Source organism: Bufo bufo, chromosome 4 (genome assembly GCF_905171765.1).
Source record: "Bufo bufo chromosome 4, aBufBuf1.1, whole genome shotgun sequence".
NCBI lineage: Eukaryota > Metazoa > Chordata > Amphibia > Anura > Bufonidae > Bufo > Bufo bufo.
This window is the reverse complement of record NC_053392.1, coordinates 547,575,261-547,597,220: the sequence shown is the minus strand read 5'-3', so window position 1 is coordinate 547,597,220 and position 21,960 is coordinate 547,575,261. Positions and strand designations below refer to the sequence as shown.

The 21,960-nt window shown below is 44.5% G+C and overlaps 1 protein-coding gene across 1 annotated transcript in view; it reads left to right on the top strand.

Annotated features, from left to right (window-relative positions):
* The window catches only part of LOC120999308, a 95,949-nt gene that overhangs the window by 64,025 nt on the left and 9,964 nt on the right, over positions 1 to 21,960 (top strand). The window contains exons 14-19 of the mRNA XM_040430181.1: positions 2,268 to 2,496; positions 3,175 to 3,376; positions 7,188 to 7,557; positions 9,226 to 9,356; positions 12,790 to 12,929; positions 14,741 to 14,963. Coding sequence (XP_040286115.1) covers positions 2,268 to 2,496; positions 3,175 to 3,376; positions 7,188 to 7,557; positions 9,226 to 9,356; positions 12,790 to 12,929; positions 14,741 to 14,963 — 1,295 coding nt within the window. The remainder of the gene's footprint in view (positions 1 to 2,267; positions 2,497 to 3,174; positions 3,377 to 7,187; positions 7,558 to 9,225; positions 9,357 to 12,789; positions 12,930 to 14,740; positions 14,964 to 21,960) is intronic.

Below are 21,960 nucleotides of genomic sequence, written 5' to 3'. Positions count from 1 at the left end.
CGTGTGAATGAGCCCTAAGTCAGAAGATGCTAAACTGCTGACAGCTGCAGGTAAGGGTTGTGGAGAGCAGGACAACTATTTCTTTTGTGGAGCTTTTCTCATTGGGGGTAGTGAAAATATGAGGTTTTATTCTGCCAAATTCTGCTCCTTAAAGAGGACCTGTCACCATAAAATGCAGTGCAATCTGACAGCACCATGTTATAGAGCAGGAGGAGCTGAGCAGATTGATATATAGTTTTGTGGGAAAAGATTCAGTAAAACCTGTAATTTATACATTTATATCGGTTTTTCTTCAACTTCCTGTGAACAGCTATCAGTACAGGAGGGAGGAGTTATCAGTGACTGACAGCTATCGGTACAGGAGGGAGGAGTTATCAGTGACTGACAGCTATCGGTACAGGAGGGAGGAGTTATCAGTGACTGACAGCTATCGGTACAGGAGGGAGGAGTTATCAGTGACTGACAGCTATCGGTACAGGAGGGAGGAGTTATCAGTGACTGACAGCTATCGGTACAGGAGGGAGAAGTTATCAGTAAATGACAGCTATCGGTACAGGAGGGAGGAGTTATCAGTGACTGACAGCTATCGGTACAGGAGGGAGGAGTTATCAGTGACTGACAGCTATCGGTACAGGAGGGAGGAGTTATCAGTGACTGACAGCTATCGGTACAGGAGGGAGGAGTTATCAGTGACTGACAGCTATCGGTACAGGAGGGAGGAGTTATCAGTGACTGACAGCTATCGGTACAGGAGGGAGGAGTTATCAGTGACTGACAGCTATCGGTACTGGAGGGAGGAGTTATCAGTGACTGACAGCTATCTCTGCATGCAGACTTATACACACAGTGCCATCAGTCACTGATAACTCCTCCCTCCTGTACCGATAGGTCTTCAAGGAAAAAGCTGTATAAATTACTGGTTTTACTGAATCTTATCCTACACAAATATATATCAATCAATGCTCAGCTTCTCCAGTGCTTTCAGATTGCATTGCCTTTTGAGATGACAGGTCTTCTTTAAGTGCATTGATGGCAAATCTTCATTGTGAAGTGCACTCTGCATTGAGCTGCTTCACAACCAGGAGACCACTTACTACACCTGTCACCCAAAGCAGAGGATGAGGGAGGGGGGTTGTGAAGTAACTCAATGCAGAGTGCACTTCACAGTGAAGCTCCCCTCCAGTGCACTTAAGGAGCAGAATCTGGCAGAATAAATCTTCATACTGTCGGGGGGTAATAAATTCAATTAAGAATTATTAATTATGGTCATAAAAATAATTAACCATAAAAAATTTTTAATGGCTACTGGTAAGTGCTATATAAGCAGACTCAGTTTTATACTGAGTCTGCTTATATAGCACCTACCAGTAGCCATTTGGCTCCAGGAGAAGTATATGGTGGGCTCAGCGTGCATGTTGGTACTTGCATCCCTGGATCCGATGAAAGCTGTAATGGCACCGGACGGGGTTAAAAGCAGATTGTGCTTGGCGTGCATGCTGTACCTACGCTCCATGGACTTTGTGTGGCTGTTATGGCCCATAAACAGGTAGGAACTAGTGTTAGGGACCACTCCATAGAAGCGACCTTGACGTGGTGAGTGGCTTATTACACTTTGGCCAAAATGTACACCAATGCCCCATTCAACATCCAGCATGGAGGCAGGGCAGAGTGCTGGTTGCAGAGAGCGATTGCATTTGTTTTTGCGTTTATATTTTAATTTAGATCTATTTTAGAGCAACACATGTGCCAGGCTAGTTTGGTTCTGTCCTGGACAGTCTGGACATAGTGGGTCTGTTCTCTGATTTCTCAGTGAATGATACTTGTATATTTCAACCATGTCACCTGTGTTGGTCCCATATTCATATGTACCCGCATTACTGAGAAAAATGTTTTAATACATGCAAATTAGTCTCCAAGAGCAACGAGGGCTTTGCTATTACACCTAGAGGCTCAGCTCTCTCTGCAACTGCTGCACCCTCTCCACTCAGGGCTAGGCGTGATCACGTTTACACCGCCTGGCCCTGTCAATCAGAGTGGAGAGGGCGCAGCAGTTGCAGAGAGAGCAGAGCCGGAATAACACCCTTAGCACTAACCCTAAGTCAATTCAGTTGGTTGACGTAGTGGTTCCACACCCATTGCCCAGGACAGCTACAAAGCCATCTTTGGGTCTTGCAACCGGTGTTGCAGCCAAGATCGCCTTGTAGCCCCAGTTTTAGCATGGTTACTTTTATACTGGATATTCAGTATGTTACTTTTTCGCTTGTCAGTGTTGCAGATTGGGCTGCAAGAGCCTTGTGCCAGTGTCTGCATAGAGGAGCCGTCACTCAGGACCTGGAATGGGCTCTGCTGGAAGCTTGCTCTGGTCTTCTAGAGTTCTTGGTTGAAGAAGCTTCTGCCAAAGAAGACTGGATTCAGAAAAGATGTCAGGCAGTGTCTGCCCTGATACGGCTAACTTCCATTCCTGGATGTAAGAAGCTCTTAGACCTGCAGGAAAAGGTACAAGGCTTGTGTCTTCTGCGGTAGACATAAATATGGGAGGAGTTTAAAAATTGTGGATCATATTGTATTTTCTCCATCTTTTCATGATCGTGTTATTTTTACCTTACAATGATCAGACATCAATTTACCAGTTTTTGGTATGTTCTTGTTTAGCAGCTATACAATTTAGTACCTTAGATATTTACATCAACTAATGGACTCCTAAAATAATGCCCTCATATTAGTTCTCCACCATTTGATGTTTAATTTGATATATGGTAAGTGTAGGTTAGGTTACCTTAATTCTATTGTATTCACCAAGCTGGTCATTAAAGGGGTTTTCTGAGATTTTCATACTGATGTTGACCTATCGGTAGGATAGGTCATCAGTATCTGATCGGTGGGGGTCCGACACCCGGGACCTCCGCCCATCAGCTGTTTTGAGAAGACATAGGCGCTCCTGTGAGCGCTAAGGCCTTCTCTGCCCGATCAGTCTTTTATGCAATGTTTATTGCAATAGCAACATGGAATCAGGTTAAAATCCAGTCCTTCTTTCTGATGGCAGAAACCATAAATATGGATTGATTCCTCCAAAATCATAGGAATTTCTAAACATAAATGTCATCCCCATGGCTGGAGTAGGACAGGTCATACATTGTACATTTGTTCATCTGCAGGTTTCTTCTGTCTTTTAAGGTCTGCCAGCTTGGCGTTCTCTCCACACCATGTAACAGCAATGCTTTGTACCTGCTGGGTAATGCACAACTCGCCCGGTATGATGACGGACCGTCCTCAGAAGAAGGACAACTTGCTCTTCAGAATTCAAAGCTCAGCTTTCAAGCCAGTATACGCCTGGAGAATAAGCCAACAAGAGGATCACCTCCGGAAGAATTAACTTGTAAGACTGCTACACGGAGATGGATCTTGAGGCATAAGCATATTACAGGTCACCAGCCTATCTCCAGTGGTATCAGACAAGCAGTGGCATAACTACAGTTCTGTGAGCCCCAGGGCAAATTTTGGATCAGGCTGCCCCCTCTCCCGCCTGACCCAGTCGCACCCCCTGTGACTGCGATCGTTACACCCCTGGTCTCTGGAAATAATAATATCCCCCCACTAATGTACCTATAGCGCCCACAGTAATATCCCTATAGTGCCCCCAGTAGTGTCCTTCCACTGCCCCCAGTAGTGTCCTTCCACTGCCCCCAGTAGTGTCCTTCCACTGCCCCCAGTAGTGTCCTTCCACTGCCCCCAGTAGTGTCCTTCCACTGCCCCCAGTAATGTCCTTCCACTGCTCCCAGTAGTGTCCTTCCACTGCCCCAGTTATTTCCCCCACTACCCCCAGTCTTACTCACATGTAATGGGTGGCCGATGTTAGTTAGGCTCCAACCACCCGCTTCATTTGTGAGTAGTACTAGTAGGACAGCTCTGGGTCCTGATAGATTTTGGACCAACCGCATATGATGCAGCTGAGAAGAGCGCTTTGACGGGGCCCAACATAAAGTGCAGTGATAGTGCCGGGTCCCGTTTACATGTGAGTGCAATGGGCCCCCTCCCCACCCCTCAGGCCCGTTCGTGGTCGCACGCTCTGCAACCGTGATTGTTACGCCCCTGCAGACAAGGCTGCATATAATGACGTCATGCTGTTTAGTCTAGAATGGTGAATGGAATATACTGCATGACTTTATCAATTATTAATACTACTATATCTGGAAATTTGTGCCACTTCTGATCAACCATGTGTCTTCTAAGCAGCTGCAATGTTAGGAACATATCTCATGATGTGGAGATGCCGACTTTTTGTTTCTAGAACTGTGAAAAATGGCAATCAAGGTTTTGGCCATCATGGATCTTATTAGGGGTCATGCACACGACCGTTGTTTGGGTCCACATCCAAACCACATTTTTTGCGGCTTGGATGCAGATCCATTCACTTCAGTGGAGTCGCAAAGGATGCGGACAAGACTAGGCATTTCTATCATGGGCCGCCTGTTTCATTCCTCAAATTGTGCAACGCACACGGCCGGCATATGTGTATTGCAGAATCGCAATTTGCAAATCGGTCAGGTGCATGAGCCCTTACTCTGTAACTAATTACATTTTGGGGATGGAGGCAGATGCGTACATAGAGATGAGAAGGCCCCATAGAAAACATTAAAATGTGACTGGTGCTGGTTAATACCAACACCACCACTATTTAGCTGGAGGGGCATGTTGTTAAAACCTGTGCATCGTATATATGACATGGGTTTAACGGGGTTGTCCAGCTTTGGCAGCCTTACTGCCAGACACCCCACCACCCACCACGCTGGACCTGCTTCCCACCGTTGGGATTTGGCTCCTTCGGTCCTCCTCTGCCACTGACATGTTCCAGTTCCCGCTTATAAAAGTCAGGTTTGCCAGGTGTGTGCTGCTGTAGACCGGAGTGCATCAGTGGTAGCGGGGAATGAAGGAGCCAGAACCCAGAGGTCTAGCGAGGTGCTGGGGTCTCACAGAAAGGCCCCCAAATCTAGACAACCGCGAGTGATCAGGCAGCTGAATATGGTAGTCTGTCGGGGACTCTGGAGAGAAGATAGAATCGGTGGTCTTCTCTGATCTCACATACACATCACTCAAAGAAACCTGATCATAGAATAGAGGCTGTTGCCTCTATTGGTCCACGTGGTCATGTGACTGGTCACCTGATCACCAGGATCCTGGTACTAAGAGGCTGCTACTGGGGCTAACTAAACCCAGCACAAACCAAAAGGCCAGTTTTTTTGGCGCTGACGTTAGCACATTTCCGCCTAAAAATCAGCTCCAAAAAAATGCCTCAGTACAGCTTCCCATTAATTTCAATGGAGGCAGCGCTTGTTTTTCTTTTCCACGTGGAAAAGTCCTATTTTGGGGTGGAATGTGCACTGAATCTCCCATTGAATTAAATGGGAAGCGTCAAAAAATGGCTCCGTATTTGTCCATGAGTTTTTTTTCTGGCACAGCTTTTGAAGTGGATCCGTGCTAAAAACCAACAGCTGAACATGCAGTTTTGTACTGAAGTGAACACCTATCAGTTAAAGAAAAGTGTCAAAAAACATACAAAAAATGTGTAAAAAATGTGCTGAAAGATAATGCAGATTCCGAGCTGAATTTTGTAGGCGAATTTTCAAAATTCGTCATGTGAAAATACCCTATGTCCCCTTTCAGATGGGCGAGAATTCCGCGTGGGTGCAATGCGTGATGCGAACGCATTGCGCCCGCATGGAATCCGGACCCATTCATTTAAATGGGTCTGTGTACATGAACGGTGGTTTTCGCGCATCACTTTTGCGTTGTGTGAAAATCGCAGCATGTTCTATATTCTGCGATTTTCACGCAACGCTGGCCCCATAGAAGTGAATTCACTTCTATGGGGCCAGCGCTGCGTGAAAATCGCATTGCATCTGCAAGCAATGGTTGCCAAGAGATGTTGTTTGTAAACATTCAGTTTTTTATCACGTGCGTGCAATTCGCAGTAAATAGCATTGCACCCGCGCGATAAAAACTGAACAACTGAACGAGATCGCAAACAAAACTGAATGGTTTTGTTTGCAAAATCGCTCAGTTTTCACTGAAAGCATCCGCAACGCATCCGGACATGATCCGGACACGCTCGCCTGCAAGGGGCCTAACAATGAGATAAGTCACTGGATCAGAGCTGATTTCCCCTATAACTAGAAAAGTGACTGGTCGTAAAAAGTAAAAACAAAAAAAAGATAAAATGCACATCTCCAAAAGACCGCTCGCTTCCCATCAATCATTGTTGCAACGCTTGTTCTAACTCTATAAGAGACATGTCATATGTCAAAATCAACAGAATACGATAACGAACAAAAATAATAAAGTCTGTTTTAGGCCTCCTGCATACGACTGTATGGCTTTTTCAGTGTTTTGCAGTCAGTTTTTTACGGATCCGTTGTTCCGTTTTTTGTTTCTCTTGTGTTTCTGTTTCCGTTCCGTTTTTCCGTATGACATATACAGTATACAGTAATTACATAGAAGAAATTGGGCTGGGCATAAGATTTTGAATAGATGGTTCTGCAAAAAACTGAACGGATACGGAAGACATACGGAGTACATTCCGTATGTGTTCCGTTTTTTTTTGCGGACCCATTGACTAGAATGGAGCCACGGAACGTGATTTGCGGGCTTTCAACGGAAATATGGAAATGGAATGCATATGGAGTACATTCTGTTTTTTTTGTGGAACCATTGAAATGAATGGTTCCGTATACGGACCGTATACGTAACGCAAAAAAAGGCTCGTAAACGGAGAAAAAAAAAACGTTTGTGTGCAGGAGGCCTTAAGGTAACACTATATGATTACCCAAATTAACGAGAATGGGAAAAAAAGCTAATTTTATAATATTTTATAAACCTAAAAAACGAATTAGGTTTATAGCATGCCAAAAACAGAAACCTGCATGGGCCATGAAAAAAACGACTCAAAAACCACGTAGGTAGCCCCACTGCAAAAAAAATAGTTGTTAAGCTAATGTGTACTAAAAATGGCTAATCTATATCTAGTCCCAAAGATGCAGAATACCCTGGGCCTGAACTGGTTAAAATAAGGGAACCTGGTCTCCCTAACCCCAAGTCTGTAGCTGGGAGTTAAATTCTCATAGTAGGTACCGTCGTGGAAGCTGCCACCGGGGTTCTACCGTCATTGATTGGACATTTTCATTTTGTTACAGCTCAGAAGTGGTGGCAGGAGGCGAAGGCGTCACAAGAATCAAAAAGACAGAAGCAGGCGACTCAGGCTCCTACTGGTAAAGACGCAGCTTCTGTGCCCATTTCTAAAGGCAAAGGAGTCGATCAAGTGCCAAAAGTACCAGGCACTTCATCCAGAACTTGCCCTCCGTCTAAGAGAGGAGGTACCACTACATCTGGAACGACTCTACCACCTGGAGGAAGCCACATCAGCTCTATTAAGTCTGGACCGGTCAGCAGTAAAATGGTTAAACCAGGAACAACCAGCACTAAAACTGGTACAACTGGAGTGAGCCAAAGAACACTTACTCCTGCAGGAACCAATACAAAGCCAGCAACCACCGTGGCTGCAAGGTAAGCTGTGCAATATGTGCTCTCTGATAACTACTTCAAGGGGTTGTCCAGCAGGGCAACATTTTTAGTAGAGTGCTCAGAGTGAATTAAAAACAAGACAAAAGATTGTATACTCCCCCTCACAATCCCTCTCCACTCCTGTTCCAAGTGCCCGATAGTTCCTACTTCCTGGTCCAGTCTCAACATGCAGGAAGTGGTAGAAAAAGCCTGCTTAGCCAATCACCGGCTGAGGCGGGTCACTACTGAGAAGCTATTTCTTTCCATTTCATGAGTGTCAAGACTGGACCAGGAAGTAAAAACCAGTGGGGACCTGGTAAGTATCAGAGCGGGAGCCGTGGGGGATCTCTTTTTTTTTTTTTTTAAATCACTCTAAGCCAAAATTTTGTCCTGCTTGACAACCCCTTTAGAAGCATAATATTCTGATGTGAATAAATATATAATCTCTGTACAGCTTTAATTTTTTGTGACAGTTTTCGTGCCTATTTTCCTTCACAGTGGTGCCCTGGCCACCCTCCTGTGCAGGGAACCGCAGACAGCCCCATCCACTTGAATGGAGCCGTGCTACAATTCCACCGCACATCAAGTGCAGGGGCTGACTGGGAGCTTAAAGTGGCCCTGGAAAAAAACTAAAGTGGCCCTAATGTTGTAGGTGGGTCCAGATTGACAGAAGACAGGGGAACACAAGTAGAGGGGGCCAATACAAGTTGGCAGGGTCAGCAATACCATAGTGCAGCACAGAATACCATCCCAAAGAAACAAATACCACAATGCAGCACAAAATACCTCCCCAGAAGCTTGACCCGTGGTGGCCATGAATATCTGCCACATTATGCCTTCCAATCAACATACGGAGCAGGGGGTTTAGGAGGTGAGATGTAGGTCACAGCACCAAACCAGTCTTACTTTTACATGCTACCTGGGCTTCCTCTAATAATGACCCCTATACTGCCCCCAGTAGTATGTACGTACCTAGCCAGTAGCAGTGAGTAGTGGGGGTCCCAGAGGTATAAGCTAATTCTAACCATCATTGTATGAGATGGGAATACCGCATTAACGCCTAATATATTACAGCTAAAGCAAAACATTTCAATCAGTATATAATGCTGCAGTAGGTATGAATGCTGGTATGTATACTATATCTCACTCTCTATAATGTATAGAATGACACTGCCTGTCAGTTCTGTTAGTTAAAGGGAACCTGTCGCCTCTACTATGCTACCCTCGCTGAGCGTTTCTAAATGTTCATTGTGTTACCCTAAACATATAAATTACACTTTTAATTTCATTTGCAGATGAATTCAATCAGTATTATGCATTTTTGTACTTCCCGCATTTTATGCAAATTAACATAAAAGAGTCATATCTTACTTGTGTGACCAGAGAAGAGTCATATTTTCAAGCTCTGACTCATCTCAGGTTAATTTACATATGTATCAAATCGTTTCTTTTACACAATAAAAGCACACAGAGCTATGGGGACTGGGTATTGCGGATGTGCAAGCGGCCATCTAGCAACCCATGTCCTCAGTTCTATGCCCAAAATCCAGGTGACAGGTTCCTTTTAAGCCACTATTTTCACTAAATTATTACAATACTATTATTGTGTGTTATATGAAGAACAAAAAACTGGACTTTTTTGAGTCATGCAGTTATTTTTTATTCCACTAGAGGGCGAGGTGGAGCTGCATTGTCTAAGAACCTCTCGGTAACCACATCCAGGCCTCAGGCAGGCAATGGCTGTGGATCCGTAAAACCTGCAGACCCGTCAGCACCTTCCCATGAAAGCTCAGCTACTGAAGGCAAGTGATCTTTATATTCTGTACCTTATACTTGTATAAAAATGTTTGATAGCATATACCCAAATAATTTTTGTCAATCAGATCAGTCATAAAGGTAAGGGCTCAGTCACACGGCCGTTGCCCCTCTGTTGCCGTATTGCGGGGCACTGGCCGTGTGCATTCCACATCACAGATACGGACCCATTCACTTGAATGGGTCCGCAAATCCGGAGATGCGGTGCGGAACGGAAGCACGGAACGGAACCCCACGGAAGCACTACGGAGCGCTTCCATGGGGTTTTGTTCTTTGCCTACGCACCACAAAAAGATAGAACTTGCTGTATCTTTTTGCTGAACGGACGGGTCGCGGACCCCATTCAAGTGAATGGGTCCACGGTCAGTGCCCGTACATTTCGGATCACAATTTGCTGTCCACAGCACGGGCACGGAGCCCTTACGTTCGTGTGAACAAGCCCTAAGTTGGATGGGATTCCGGACAGCAGAGACGCGGAGCAGTAACATGACTGATAACGCTCCGTGCCTCTCTGTGGTCTTTTTACTACAAAATCCCAGTGAGATACAGTTGTCACTGTGATTTTGTAGTAAAAAGATCACAGAGAGACACGGAGCGTTATCAGTCATGTTACTGCTCTGCGTCTCTGCTGTCCGGAGCGCGGCTTGGCTCTCTTTCAGGCAGCAGATTACCGGCATGACAGCCACTCGTATGAAAGAGCCTTAACTCCCAGGATGGTCTGAGGCCACAGGTTGGTTGCTGCAGGGGAGGGGGAGTCCTTTGTCAGGGACAGCTGGGCTCCTCATTGAAAAGGCAGACATTTTTTACCGTTCCAACCTTCCCCATCGCTGTATACATGGTGCTCAATGAGTGCTGTGTATACAGATCAGGAACCAGCAATGCTGGCTGCTGCAGGAGCTGCTCCATCGTAGCGGATCTGACCTGCAGCGCATACCAGGAGGCTAAAAAAAACATCTCCAAATTCATTCCAGTAGGCGGTGGCATACGAAAACTGGCGTAGCATTTCTAGACAAAAGTGTTAGGTTTAACAGCTTCAGGACTGGGCAATTTTTAGTTTTTTACTCCCTGCCATAACTTTTTTTTAGTTTTTCCATTCACATAGCAATATGAAAGCTTGTTTTTTTTGCTGGACAAGTTGTATTTTCTAATGGAACCATTTACGGTTGCATACATTGTAGTAGGAAGCAGGGACATTTTTTTCAAATGGGGTGGAATTATAAAAAAAAAAACCACAGTTCCGCCCCAGTTTTTATGGGTTCTGTTTTTACAGCATTTGCTATGCGGTAAAACTGACCTTTTCCTTTCATTCTCAGGGTCAGTATGGTTACAACTAGTGTTGAGAGAACTTGTGTTTTAAGTTCGGCGTCTAAAGTTCGGGTTCGGGTTATTGAAGTATCCCGTTATGGATTCCGCTACCACGGACCGTAACGGAATTTAGGATCCATAACGGGATTCTTCGATAACCCGAACCCGAACTTTAGACGCCGAACTTAAAACACAAGTTCGCTCAACACTAGTTACAACGATACCCCACCGGCTCTCCATAGGAACTTATGTACGCCAGCTTTGGATCATTCAGGAGTCCATCCGGCCGGAGCCGATGCACAGTTTTTGATGGTCACATTTGACCATGGCATCTGAGGGGTTAAATGTGTGCAATGAATGTTATTGTCAGTCGCATACACTAGCCCCCGGTGTCTGCTGTTTAAAACAGCAGACACCCAGCGGCTATGTTGGCACCCACTTTGCTCGCGAGTGTGCGCCATCTTTACATGTACATTTACATTAGGTGGTCGGGAAGGGGTTAAAGAGTACCTAAACTTTCAAGTAACATTTTTTAATTAGAAATACTGTAAAAATCATTTTCACAACATAATGATTTTATATTTTTTATACTTCACAATTCTACTTTTAACACCAAAAGAGGCCCCTGAAGTTCGGGCCTCCCGAGGCGCTATGCACTGCAGCACATACAGAATCTTTACCCCGCAGCCATGTACACGGTGTACAGGTTCTGAACTGTACAATATGCACTGCAGTCAGCGCTGTCCTGGCAGTAGCACACCTCGCTGTTCCCAGCCATACCCTCCGCTAATAGCTCTGCCATAGAACATCAGTGCAGGATACCCTGCAGAGGGTCCAGCGCAGTGAGGACATCGCGGCTCCTGCTTGTCCTCCCCGCGCTCCACTGCAGTGTACGCATTCTGTATGTGCTGTAGGGTTGCAGTTCAATATATTATGAAAAAGATTTTTGGGGTATTTCTAAGGCTAAAGTCACCGAAAATAATGCACTAAAACAATAGATGCAAACATAACATACGGACTAAGCCCTCGCCCTAATGATAAAATCTGAGACTCTCAGCCAATATACTTTGATCAAAACACATCTGTGCCCACCTACCAGTGCCAAGGTGGTCTCAGGTTCAGGCAGTTCCTACTCTATACCTACCTATGCAGTAGGTCCATATGTTATGTTTGCATCTATTGTTTTAGTGCATTATTTTCTGTGACTTTATAAATGTAGCCATGTACATCCGCATATTTACTATCATATCGGGCAAGATGTTTTGAATCTTTTTTCCGTGATTTATTTCTAAGGCTACTTTCACACTAGCGTTTTAGTTTTCCGGTATTGAGTTCCATCATAGGGGCTCAATAGCAGAAAAAAAAAACGCTTCAGTTTTGTCCCAATTCATTGTCAATGGGGACAAAACTGAACTGAACGGAACGCTCTAAAATGCATTCCGTTCCGTTCAGTTGCGTTCCCATACTGGACAGCAAACTGCAACATGTTGTAGTTTGCTTTCCGTCCTGGGATGCGGAGCAAGACGGATCCGTCCCCACTGACTTGCATTAGGGGTCATGACTGATCTATCTTGGGTATGTTAAAGATAATACAACCGGATCCGTTCATAACGGATGCAGATGGTTGTATTATCAGTAACGGAAGCGTTTTTGCTGAACCCTGCCGGATCCAGTAAAAACGCTAGTGTGAAAGTAACCTATGGCTACTTTCACATCTGCATTTTTGCTGGATCCATCATGGATCAGCAAAAACGCTTACGTCATAATAATACAACCGTCTGCATCCGTTATGAACGGATCCGGTTGTATTATCTATAACATAGCAATGACGGATCAGTCTCTAAAACCATTGTAAGTCAATGGGGGGCGGATTTGTTTTCTGTTGTGTCAGAGAAAACGGATCCAGCACCACTGACTTACATTGTGAGTCATGACGGATCCGCATCCCAGGATGCACTCAAAAGCGCTGCTTGCAGCGCTTTTGTGTGCGTCATGGGAACGCAATGAAACTGAACAGAATGCATTCTGGTGCACTCCGTTCCCTTCAGTTCAGTTTTGTCCCCATGGGCAGGGTGCATTTGTGTTTATCTCTATTTTCTATCATGTCCCATGTAGAACAAGCTTATGGCCCTGTATTGGTTAACAGCAGCTCCTTCCTGCACCGCTTGGGGTTAGCGCGCACTCTCTCACGTACCAATGAAACTCTACCGGATGCTGCAGATTTATTTTGTGAAGTCATTAAAATGGCTCCAGAGGTAATGAAGATACAGTATATACAATATTAGTTCCATTGTGTTCTGAATAACCATTAAAGGGGATGTCCGTTTTTTTTACATTGCTGACCTATCCTCCTAAGATCGGCAGAGGGATGACTCTCGGCACCCCCCCCGCCAATCAGCTGTATGCAGAGACGGCAGCGCTCGCCATCACATGGGGTAATTACAATTACACCGTCCCATTCACCTCTATGGGATGACTCTGTAGCATACCCTTGAATAGGAAGGAGCTGTCCCATTGAAGTGAATAGGAAGGCTGAGCTGTAATTACACTGATGTGATGTTGACGGCGAGCAGGTAAACAATGAAGAGAAGGCTGCGCTCGTATGAGTGGGTGCCGTCTCTTCAAACAGCTGATTGTTGAGGGTGCCAGGAGTCGGACCCCCGCCGATCTGATATTGATGACCTATTATGAGGACAGGCTATCAATATAAAAAAAAAGTGGAGAACCCCTTTAAGGGCTCATTTAGACGACCATATTTTTGTGTCCACATTCGTTCCGTAATTTTGCGCAACGGATGCGGACCCATTCATTTCAGTGGGGCCACAAAAGATGCGGTCAGCACACTCTGTACTTGCGGACAAGAATAGGCATTTCTATCATAGGGCTGGCCGCGTACGTTGCGCAAAATGCGGAATGCACACAGTCGGTATTCTTGTTTTGCGGTTCTGCAATTTGCTGAACACATACGGTCGTCTGAATGAGTCCTAAAACACATCGTCTTGCTTTGCATACCCTGGTAACTAAAACCATGTGTGAATCTGACTCTGTCGGCATCTGTCGGCTACCAAAAAAATCACTTGGGGAAGAATCTTAAAGGGAATCAGGATTCTTACCTGCAGTAATACACATAATGAGTCCAGATCAACATTATTTTCTTTTCCTAGTGCCCCCATACTGTCACCAAGAAATACACAGTCAGGACTGCTGTGCCATGCTCGCATAATGCAGAGGACTCCAGTGCGCATGCACAGCAGTCCTGACAATGTATTTGAGAGCAGCTTTAAACTCTAAGAAAGGGGAATAGGGGACAGTAGCAAAATAAAAATAGAAAATTCAATCTGGACTTCTTATCTGCAGTGCTACTCATGTAGTAGCTCAGATAATAGTGCAAAATTCCCTTTAAATTTAGATCCCTGTATTTGGCAATTGGGGCAAAATTTTAGAGGGAACCTATCACCATGAAAATGCAGGCAGCAAGCAATAGAGCAGAAGGAGCTGAGCAGATTGATACACAGCTTTATGGGAAAATATTCAGTAAAACGTATATTTCATTGGGCAGACTAGATGGGCCAAATGGTTCTTATCTGCCGACACATTCTATGTTTCTACTCATTGAAGTCCAGGAGGCGGTCCTATCAGTGATTGACAGCTCTCTCTGTATACACAGTCATAGAGGGAAGGCTGTCAGTCACTGATAGGACCGTCTCCGGGACTTCAAAGCCCAGAATGAGCAGGAATTTAAATGAATGAAATACAAGTTATACTGAATATTTTCCCATAAAACGCTATGTCAATCTGCTCAGCTTCTCCTGCTCTATACCATGGGGCCTGCAGATTATTTAGCATTTTCATGGCAACAGGTTCCCTTTAATTTAGATGATATTACAATGTGACCAAGGCAACACTCAGGTAGGAAGGAATCACTAACATTTTCTCATAGATAAACAACAGAGGTCTTCTGCGTCCACCATATTTATACAGAGCTACCTAGTGGGAATCAAAAAAGTTGACCAAATCCAGTAGCTGAATGTTTATTAATCTGTTGGTATGGATTAATACTTTGTAGGTTCCTGATGCTTACACCGAGCTGGCCGAGCTTCTGGTAAGGACTGACCCATCTGGTGCAGTAGATGTCTATTCCCAGTACCCTCAAAAACCATCCCAACAACAGTCATTTGATGATGCCTTCATCCCTGGGGAAATTGTACGCCTGCTCATGAAAAGTGAAAAGTACGATGACCCTCGTCTGCCTGTCAACATGATTTCTTATGGGAAAGTTATGGGAATTGGTAAGTAACAGAACTGCTGAAAACCTGCTACGTGGGATTGACCGTGTTATTACTAGTCATGCACTGTACTCTATAGACAAGTGGTCCTCAAACCTTTGTAGGTGAAGAGCCACCTTCTAATATGATGTTCACCACTAGTGTTGAGCAAAGCGAAGCATTTGAAGAGAAATGTGGTCCGAAGTTTAAGAAAACTTTGATTCACAACAAAGCCGAATTTCCTTGCGCTTCCTGGTAAAGAACCAGGTTTTCCTAAAATGGCGGCTGCAAAGTGTTACAAGGTGAAATTAAGAAGTCCGGGAACGAGGGATCACCCATAGTGCCGTGCAGCCAGCCAATCCGCAGATAACCATCCCCTGTGGATGTCACACCCCTATAAAAGCCTCATCCAGCGCGGTCTCTGCCATTGTCCTGTGAGCTAAGCATAGAGAGAGACGTGACAAGCGCATGTGCTAGGGACAATGTTGCTGCCATAATCCAGCGTCCATGTTTGAATCATCCACCATGTTCATAGTAGGGAGGGATCCCGGACCTTATAGAGGAATCCACAAGGGATTATGGTCCCTCAATTTTATTGCTTTGAGGAAGGTTTTCCCGTCTCAATCCTGTGTACCATCTCTGGCACCATCACACAGGACGACAGGGGCTCCCCCGATCCTCGCTGGGGAGAGCCAGAGCACAACCAGATGAGCGGTAGTGCTGAGTGTCAGCCAGAGCACAACCAGATGAGCGGTAGTGCTGAGTGTCAGCCAGAGCACAACCAGATGAGCGGTAGTGCTGAGTGTCAGCCAGAGCACAACCAGATGAGCGGTAGTGCTGAGTGTCAGCTCTTTAAAACAGCAGACACCCGGCGGACATGGCAGCTTCTGCACGTGCAACAGGACGCCATTTTTAAATGCCCAGCTGCCGACATAAATTTACTGTCAGCGGTCGGGAAAGGGTTACCGTTCAAGCCTTCACACTGAGACTGGACCACCAAGTGGGAAGAATATGATTAGGTAGAGCGTCCTGGGTATACCTGATTTATAAAGATTTAATTTAGAACAAATCGAATTTCTCGCCGAATCGGCCAAATACATTTTTTCCAAACTTTGCTCATCTCTATTGACCACATAAAATGATATAAAGAAAAAAAAATTACTAAAGATGTGATGTTTACCTTGTATTAACGGCCATTTATATGGGTTTTAAATCTGGTACTTATTCCTGTTAAACTATAAACTGTTAGCGCTGATTGGACAGTGTCAAGAACCTCAAACTGGTAACATCCAGCTATCAATATTGGGAGAATAAGGCTACTTTCACACTAGCGTTCAGAGCGGGTCCGTCTGATGTCTGCTCAGACGGATCCGCTCCTATAATGCAGACGTTTGTATCCGTTCAGAACGGATCCGTCTGCATTATAACTTAGAAATATTTCTTAGTGTGAAAGTAGCCTGAACGGATCCGTCCAGACTTTACATTGAAAGTCAAAGGGGGACGGATCCGTTTGAAGATTGAGCCATATTGTGACATCTTCGAACGGATCCGTCCCCATTGACTTACATTGTAAGTCTGGACGGATCCGCTCGCCTCCGCGCGGCCAGGCGGACACCCGAACGCTGCAAGCAGCGTTCAGGTGTCCACTTGCTGAGCGGAGCGGAGGCTGAACGCTGCCAGACTGATGCATTCTGAGCGGATCCGCGTCCACTGAGAATGCATTAGGGCTGGACGGATGCGTTCGGGGCCGCTTGTGAGCCCCTTCAAACGGCGCTCACGAGCGGACACCCGAACGCAGGTGTGAAAGTAGCCTAACAGGGTAACAGCACAAATCAAGAGAGATAAGAAAAGAAGCTCCATAATTGTTATTTCATGGGGATTACAAATATTTACTAAAAACAGGTAGGTCAGGAAAGGCGACAGCTCCTCTTTAAGGGTGAGTTCACATAACGTTTTTCCAATCGTATACATTAACCCCTTCAGGACCCTGCCATTTTTCACCTTAAGGACCAGGCCATTTTTTGCAAATCTGACATATGTCACTTTATGTGGTGATAACTTTAAAACGCTTTCACTTATCCAGGCCATTCTGAGATTGTTTTCTCGTCACATATTGTACTTCATAACAGTGGTAAATTTGAAAAGAAAATAGAAGACCGGCACTCCCAAGTTGCTAGTAGTTTAAGTTTTATTGGTCACTTAAAACTTAAACTACTAGCAACTTGGGAGTGCCGGTCTTCTAATTTATTTTCGTCTATTGGGGGAATCCGACCTTTGGACCGAGCACCCCAATTCATAACACAGTGCCGACCGATTTGGACAACATATACTAATGGTAAATTTGAGTCAAAATATTTCATTTTTATTTATAAAAATAATACAAAATTTACCAATTTTTTAAAAAAAATTCTCTGCTTTTAAAACAGATAGTGATACCTCCTAAAATAGTTATTACTTTACATTACCCATATGTCTACTTCATGTTTGGATCATTTTGTAAATCATTTTCTTTTTTTTGGGATGTTAGAAGGCTTAGAAGTTTAGAAGCAAATCTTGAAATTTTTCAGAAAATTTCCAAAACCCACTTTTTAAAGAACCAGTTCAGGTCGGAATTACCTTTGTGAGGCTTGCATAATAGAAACCACCCATAAATGGCCCAATTTTAGAAACTACACCCCTCAAGGTTTTCAAAACTGATTTTACAAACTTTGTTAACCCTTTAGGTGTTCCACAAGAATTAAAGGGGTATTCCCATCTTAGACAATGGGGGCATATCGCTAGGATATGCCCCCATTGTCTGATAGGTGCGGATCCAACCGCTGGGACCCGCACCTATATCGAGAAAGGAGCGGGGAGCGCTGTGGATGGAGGACCCCAGATTTCCCGCTCTCTGTCCACCACCAAGCGCTAATCCCCGCCTCTCCCATAGAAGTGAGTGGCGGCGGCCCTACAGAAATGAATGGAGGGCGGCTGCGCATGCACAGTGCGCTCTTCTTAACTTTCGGGGGTCCGTTCTCGATATAGGTGCGGGTCCCACACCTATAAGACAATGGGGGCATATCCTAGCGATATGCCCTCATTGTCTGAGATGAGAAAACCCCTTTAACCACCTCAGCCCCCAGTGCTTAAACACCCTGAAAGACCAGGCCACTTTTTACACTTCTGACCTACACTACTTTCACCATTTATTGCTCGGTCATGCAACTTACCACCCAAATGAATTTTACCTCCTTTTCTTCTCACTAATAGAGCTTTCATTTGGTGGTATTTCATTGCTGCTGACATTTTTACTTTTTTTGTTATTAATCGAAATTTAACGATTTTTTTTGCAAAAAAATGACATTTTTCACTTTCAGTTGTAAAATTTTGCAAAAAAAACCACATCCATATATAAATTTTGCTCTAAATTTATTGTTCTACATGTCTTTGATAAAAAAAAAATGTTTGGGTAAAAAAAAAATGGTTTGGGTAAAAGTTATAGCGTTTACAAACTATGGTACAAAAATGTGAATTTCCGCTTTTTGAAGCAGCTCTGACTTTCTGAGCACCTGTCATGTTTCCTGAGGTTCTACAATGCCCAGACAGTACAAACACCCCACAAATGACCCCATTTCGGAAAGTACACACCCTAAGGTATTCGCTGATGGGCATAGTGAGTTCATAGAACTTTTTATTTTTTGTCACAAGTTAGCGGAAAATGATGATTTTTTTTTTTTTTTTTTTTTCTTACAAAGTCTCATATTCCACTAACTTGTGACAAAAAATAAAAACTTCCATGAACTCACTATGCCCATCACGAAATACCTTGGGGTCTCTTCTTTCCAAAATGGGGTCACTTGTGGGGTAGTTATACTGCCCTGGCATTCTAGGGGCCCAAATGTGTGGTAAGGAGTTTGAAATCAAATTCTGTAAAAAATGACGAGTGAAATCCGAAAGGTGCTCTTTGGAATGTGGGCCCCTTTGCCCACCTAGGCTGCAAAAAAGTGTCACACATCTGGTATCTCCGTATTCAGTAGAAGTTGGGGAATGTGTTTTGGGGTGTCATTTTACATATACCCATGCTGGGTGAGATAAATATTTTGGTCAAATGCCAACTTTGTATAAAAAAATGGGAAAAGTTGTCTTTTGCCAAGATATTTCTCTCACCCAGCATGGGTATATGTAAAATGACACCCCAAAACACATTCCCCACCTTCTCCTGAGTACGGAGATACCAGATGTGTGACACTTTTTTGCAGCCTAGGTGGGTAAAGGGGCCCATATTCCAAAGAGCACCTTTCGGATTTCACTCGTCATTTTTTACAGAATTTGATTTCAAACTCCTTACCACACATTTGGGCCCCTAGAATGCCAGGGCAGTATAACTACCCCACAAGTGACCCCATTTTGGAAAGAAGAGACCCCAAGGTATTCGCTGATGGGCATAGTGAGTTCATGGAAGTTTTATTTTTTGTCACAAGTTAGTGGAATATGAGACTTTGTATGAAAAAAAAAAAAAAAAAAAATCATCATTTTCCACTAACTTGTGACAAAAAATAAAAAATTCTAGGAACTCGCCATGCCCCTCACGGAATACCTTGGGGTGTCTTCTTTCCAAAATGGGGTCACTTGTGGGGTAGTTATACTGCCCTGGCATTTTCCAGGGGCCCTAATGTGTGGTAAGTAGGTAAATGACCAGTGAAATCCAAAAGGTGCTCTTTGGAATATGGGCCCCTTTGCCCACCTAGGCTGCAAAAAAGTGCCACACATGTGGTATCTCTGTACTCAGGAGAAGTTGGGGAATGTGTTTTGGGGTGTCTTTTTACATATACCCATGCTGGGTGAGAGAAATATCTTGGCAAAAGACAACTTTTCCCATTTTTTTATACAAAGTTGGCATTTGACCAAGATATTTATCTCACCCAGCATGGGTATATGTAAAATGACACCCCAAAACACATTCCCCACCTTCTCCTGAGTACGGAGATACCAGATGTGTGACACTTTTTTGCAGCCTAGGTGGGCAAAGGGGCCCATATTCCAAAGAGCACCTTTCGGATTTCACTCGTCATTTTTTACAGAATTTGATTTCAAACTCCTTACCACACATTTGGGCCCCTAAAATACCAGGGCATTATACCTACCCCACAAGTGACCCCATTTTGGAAAGAATAGACCCCAAGGTATTCGCTGATGGGCATAGTGAGTTCATGGAAGTTTTTATTTTTTGTCACAAGTTAGTGGAATATGAGACTTTGTATGAAAAAAAAAAAAAAAAAAAAATCATCATTTTCCACTAACTTGTGACAAAAAATAAAAAATTCTAGGAACTCGCCATGCCCCTCACGGAATACCTTGGGGTGTCTTCTTTCCAAAATGGGGTCACTTGTGGGGTAGTTATACTGCCCTGGCATTTTCCAGGGGCCCTAATGTGTGGTAAGTAGGTAAATGACCAGTGAAATCCGAAAGGTGCTCTTTGGAATATGGGCCCCTTTGCCCACCTAGGCTGCAAAAAAGTGTCACACATCTGGTATCTCCGTACTCGGGAGAAGTTGGGGAATGTGTTTTGGGGTGTCTTTTTACATATACCCATGCTGGGTGAGAGAAATATCTTGGCAAAAGACAACTTTTCCCATTTTTTTATACAAAGTTGGCATTTGACCAAGATATTTATCTCACCCAGCATGGGTATATGTAAAATGACACCCCAAAACACATTCCCCAACTTCTCCTGAGTACGGCGATACCAGATGTGTGACACTTTTTTGCAGCCTAGATGCGCAAAGGGGCCCAAATTCCTTTTAGGAGGGTATTTTTAGACATTTGGATACCAGACTTCTTCTCACGCTTTGGGGCCCCTAGAATGCCAGGGCAGTATAAATACCCCACATGTGACCCCATTTTGGAAAGAAGACACCCAAGGTATTCAATGAGGGGCATGGCGAGTTCATAGAAATTTTTTTTTTTTGGCACAAGTTAGCGGAAATTGATATTTTTTATTTTTTTCTCACAAAGTCTCCCGTTCCGCTAACTTGGGACAAAAATTTCAATCTTTCATGGACTCAATATGCCCCTCACGGAATACCTGGGGGTGTCTTCTTTCCGAAATGGGGTCACATGTGGGGTATTTATACTGCCCTGGCATTCTAGGGGCCCTAAAGCGTGAGAAGAAGTCTGGAATATAAATGTCTAAAATTTTTTACGCATTTGGATTCCGTGAGGGGTATGGTGAGTTCATGTGAGATTTTATTTTTTGTCACAAGTTAGTGGAATATGAGACTTTGTAAGAAAAAAAAATAATAATTCCGCTAACTTGGGCCAAAAAATGTCTGAATGGAGCCTTACAGGGGGGTGATCAATGACAGGGGGGTTGATCAATGACAGGGGGGTTGATCAATGACAGGGGGGTGATCAATGACAGGGGGGTGATCAATGACAGGGGGGTGATCAATGACAGGGGGGGTGATCAATGACAGGGGGGTGATCAATGACAGGGGGGGTGATCAATGACAGGGGGGGTGATCATGACAGGGGGGGTGATCAATGACAGGGGGGTGATCAATGACAGGGGGGTTGATCAATGACAGGGGGGTTGATCAATGACAGGGGGGGTGATCAATGACAGGGGGGTGATCAATGACAGGGGGGTGATCAATGACAGGGGGGGGTGATCAATGACAGGGGGGGTGATCAATGACAGGGGGGTGATCAATGACAGGGGTGGTGATCAATGACAGGGGGGGTGATCAATGACAGGGGGGTGATCAATGACAGGGGGGTGATCAATGACAGGGGGTGATCAGGGAGTCTATATGGGGTGATAACCACAGTCATTGATCACGCCCGTGTAAGGCTTCATTCAGACGTCCGTATGCGTTTTGCGGATCCGATCCATCTATCAGTGGATCCGTAAAAATCATGCGGACGTCTGAATGGAGCTTTACAGGGGGGTGATCAATGACAGGGAGTAATCAATGACAGGGGGGTGATCAGGGAGTCTATATGGGGTGATCACCACAGTCATTGATCATGCCCCTGTAAG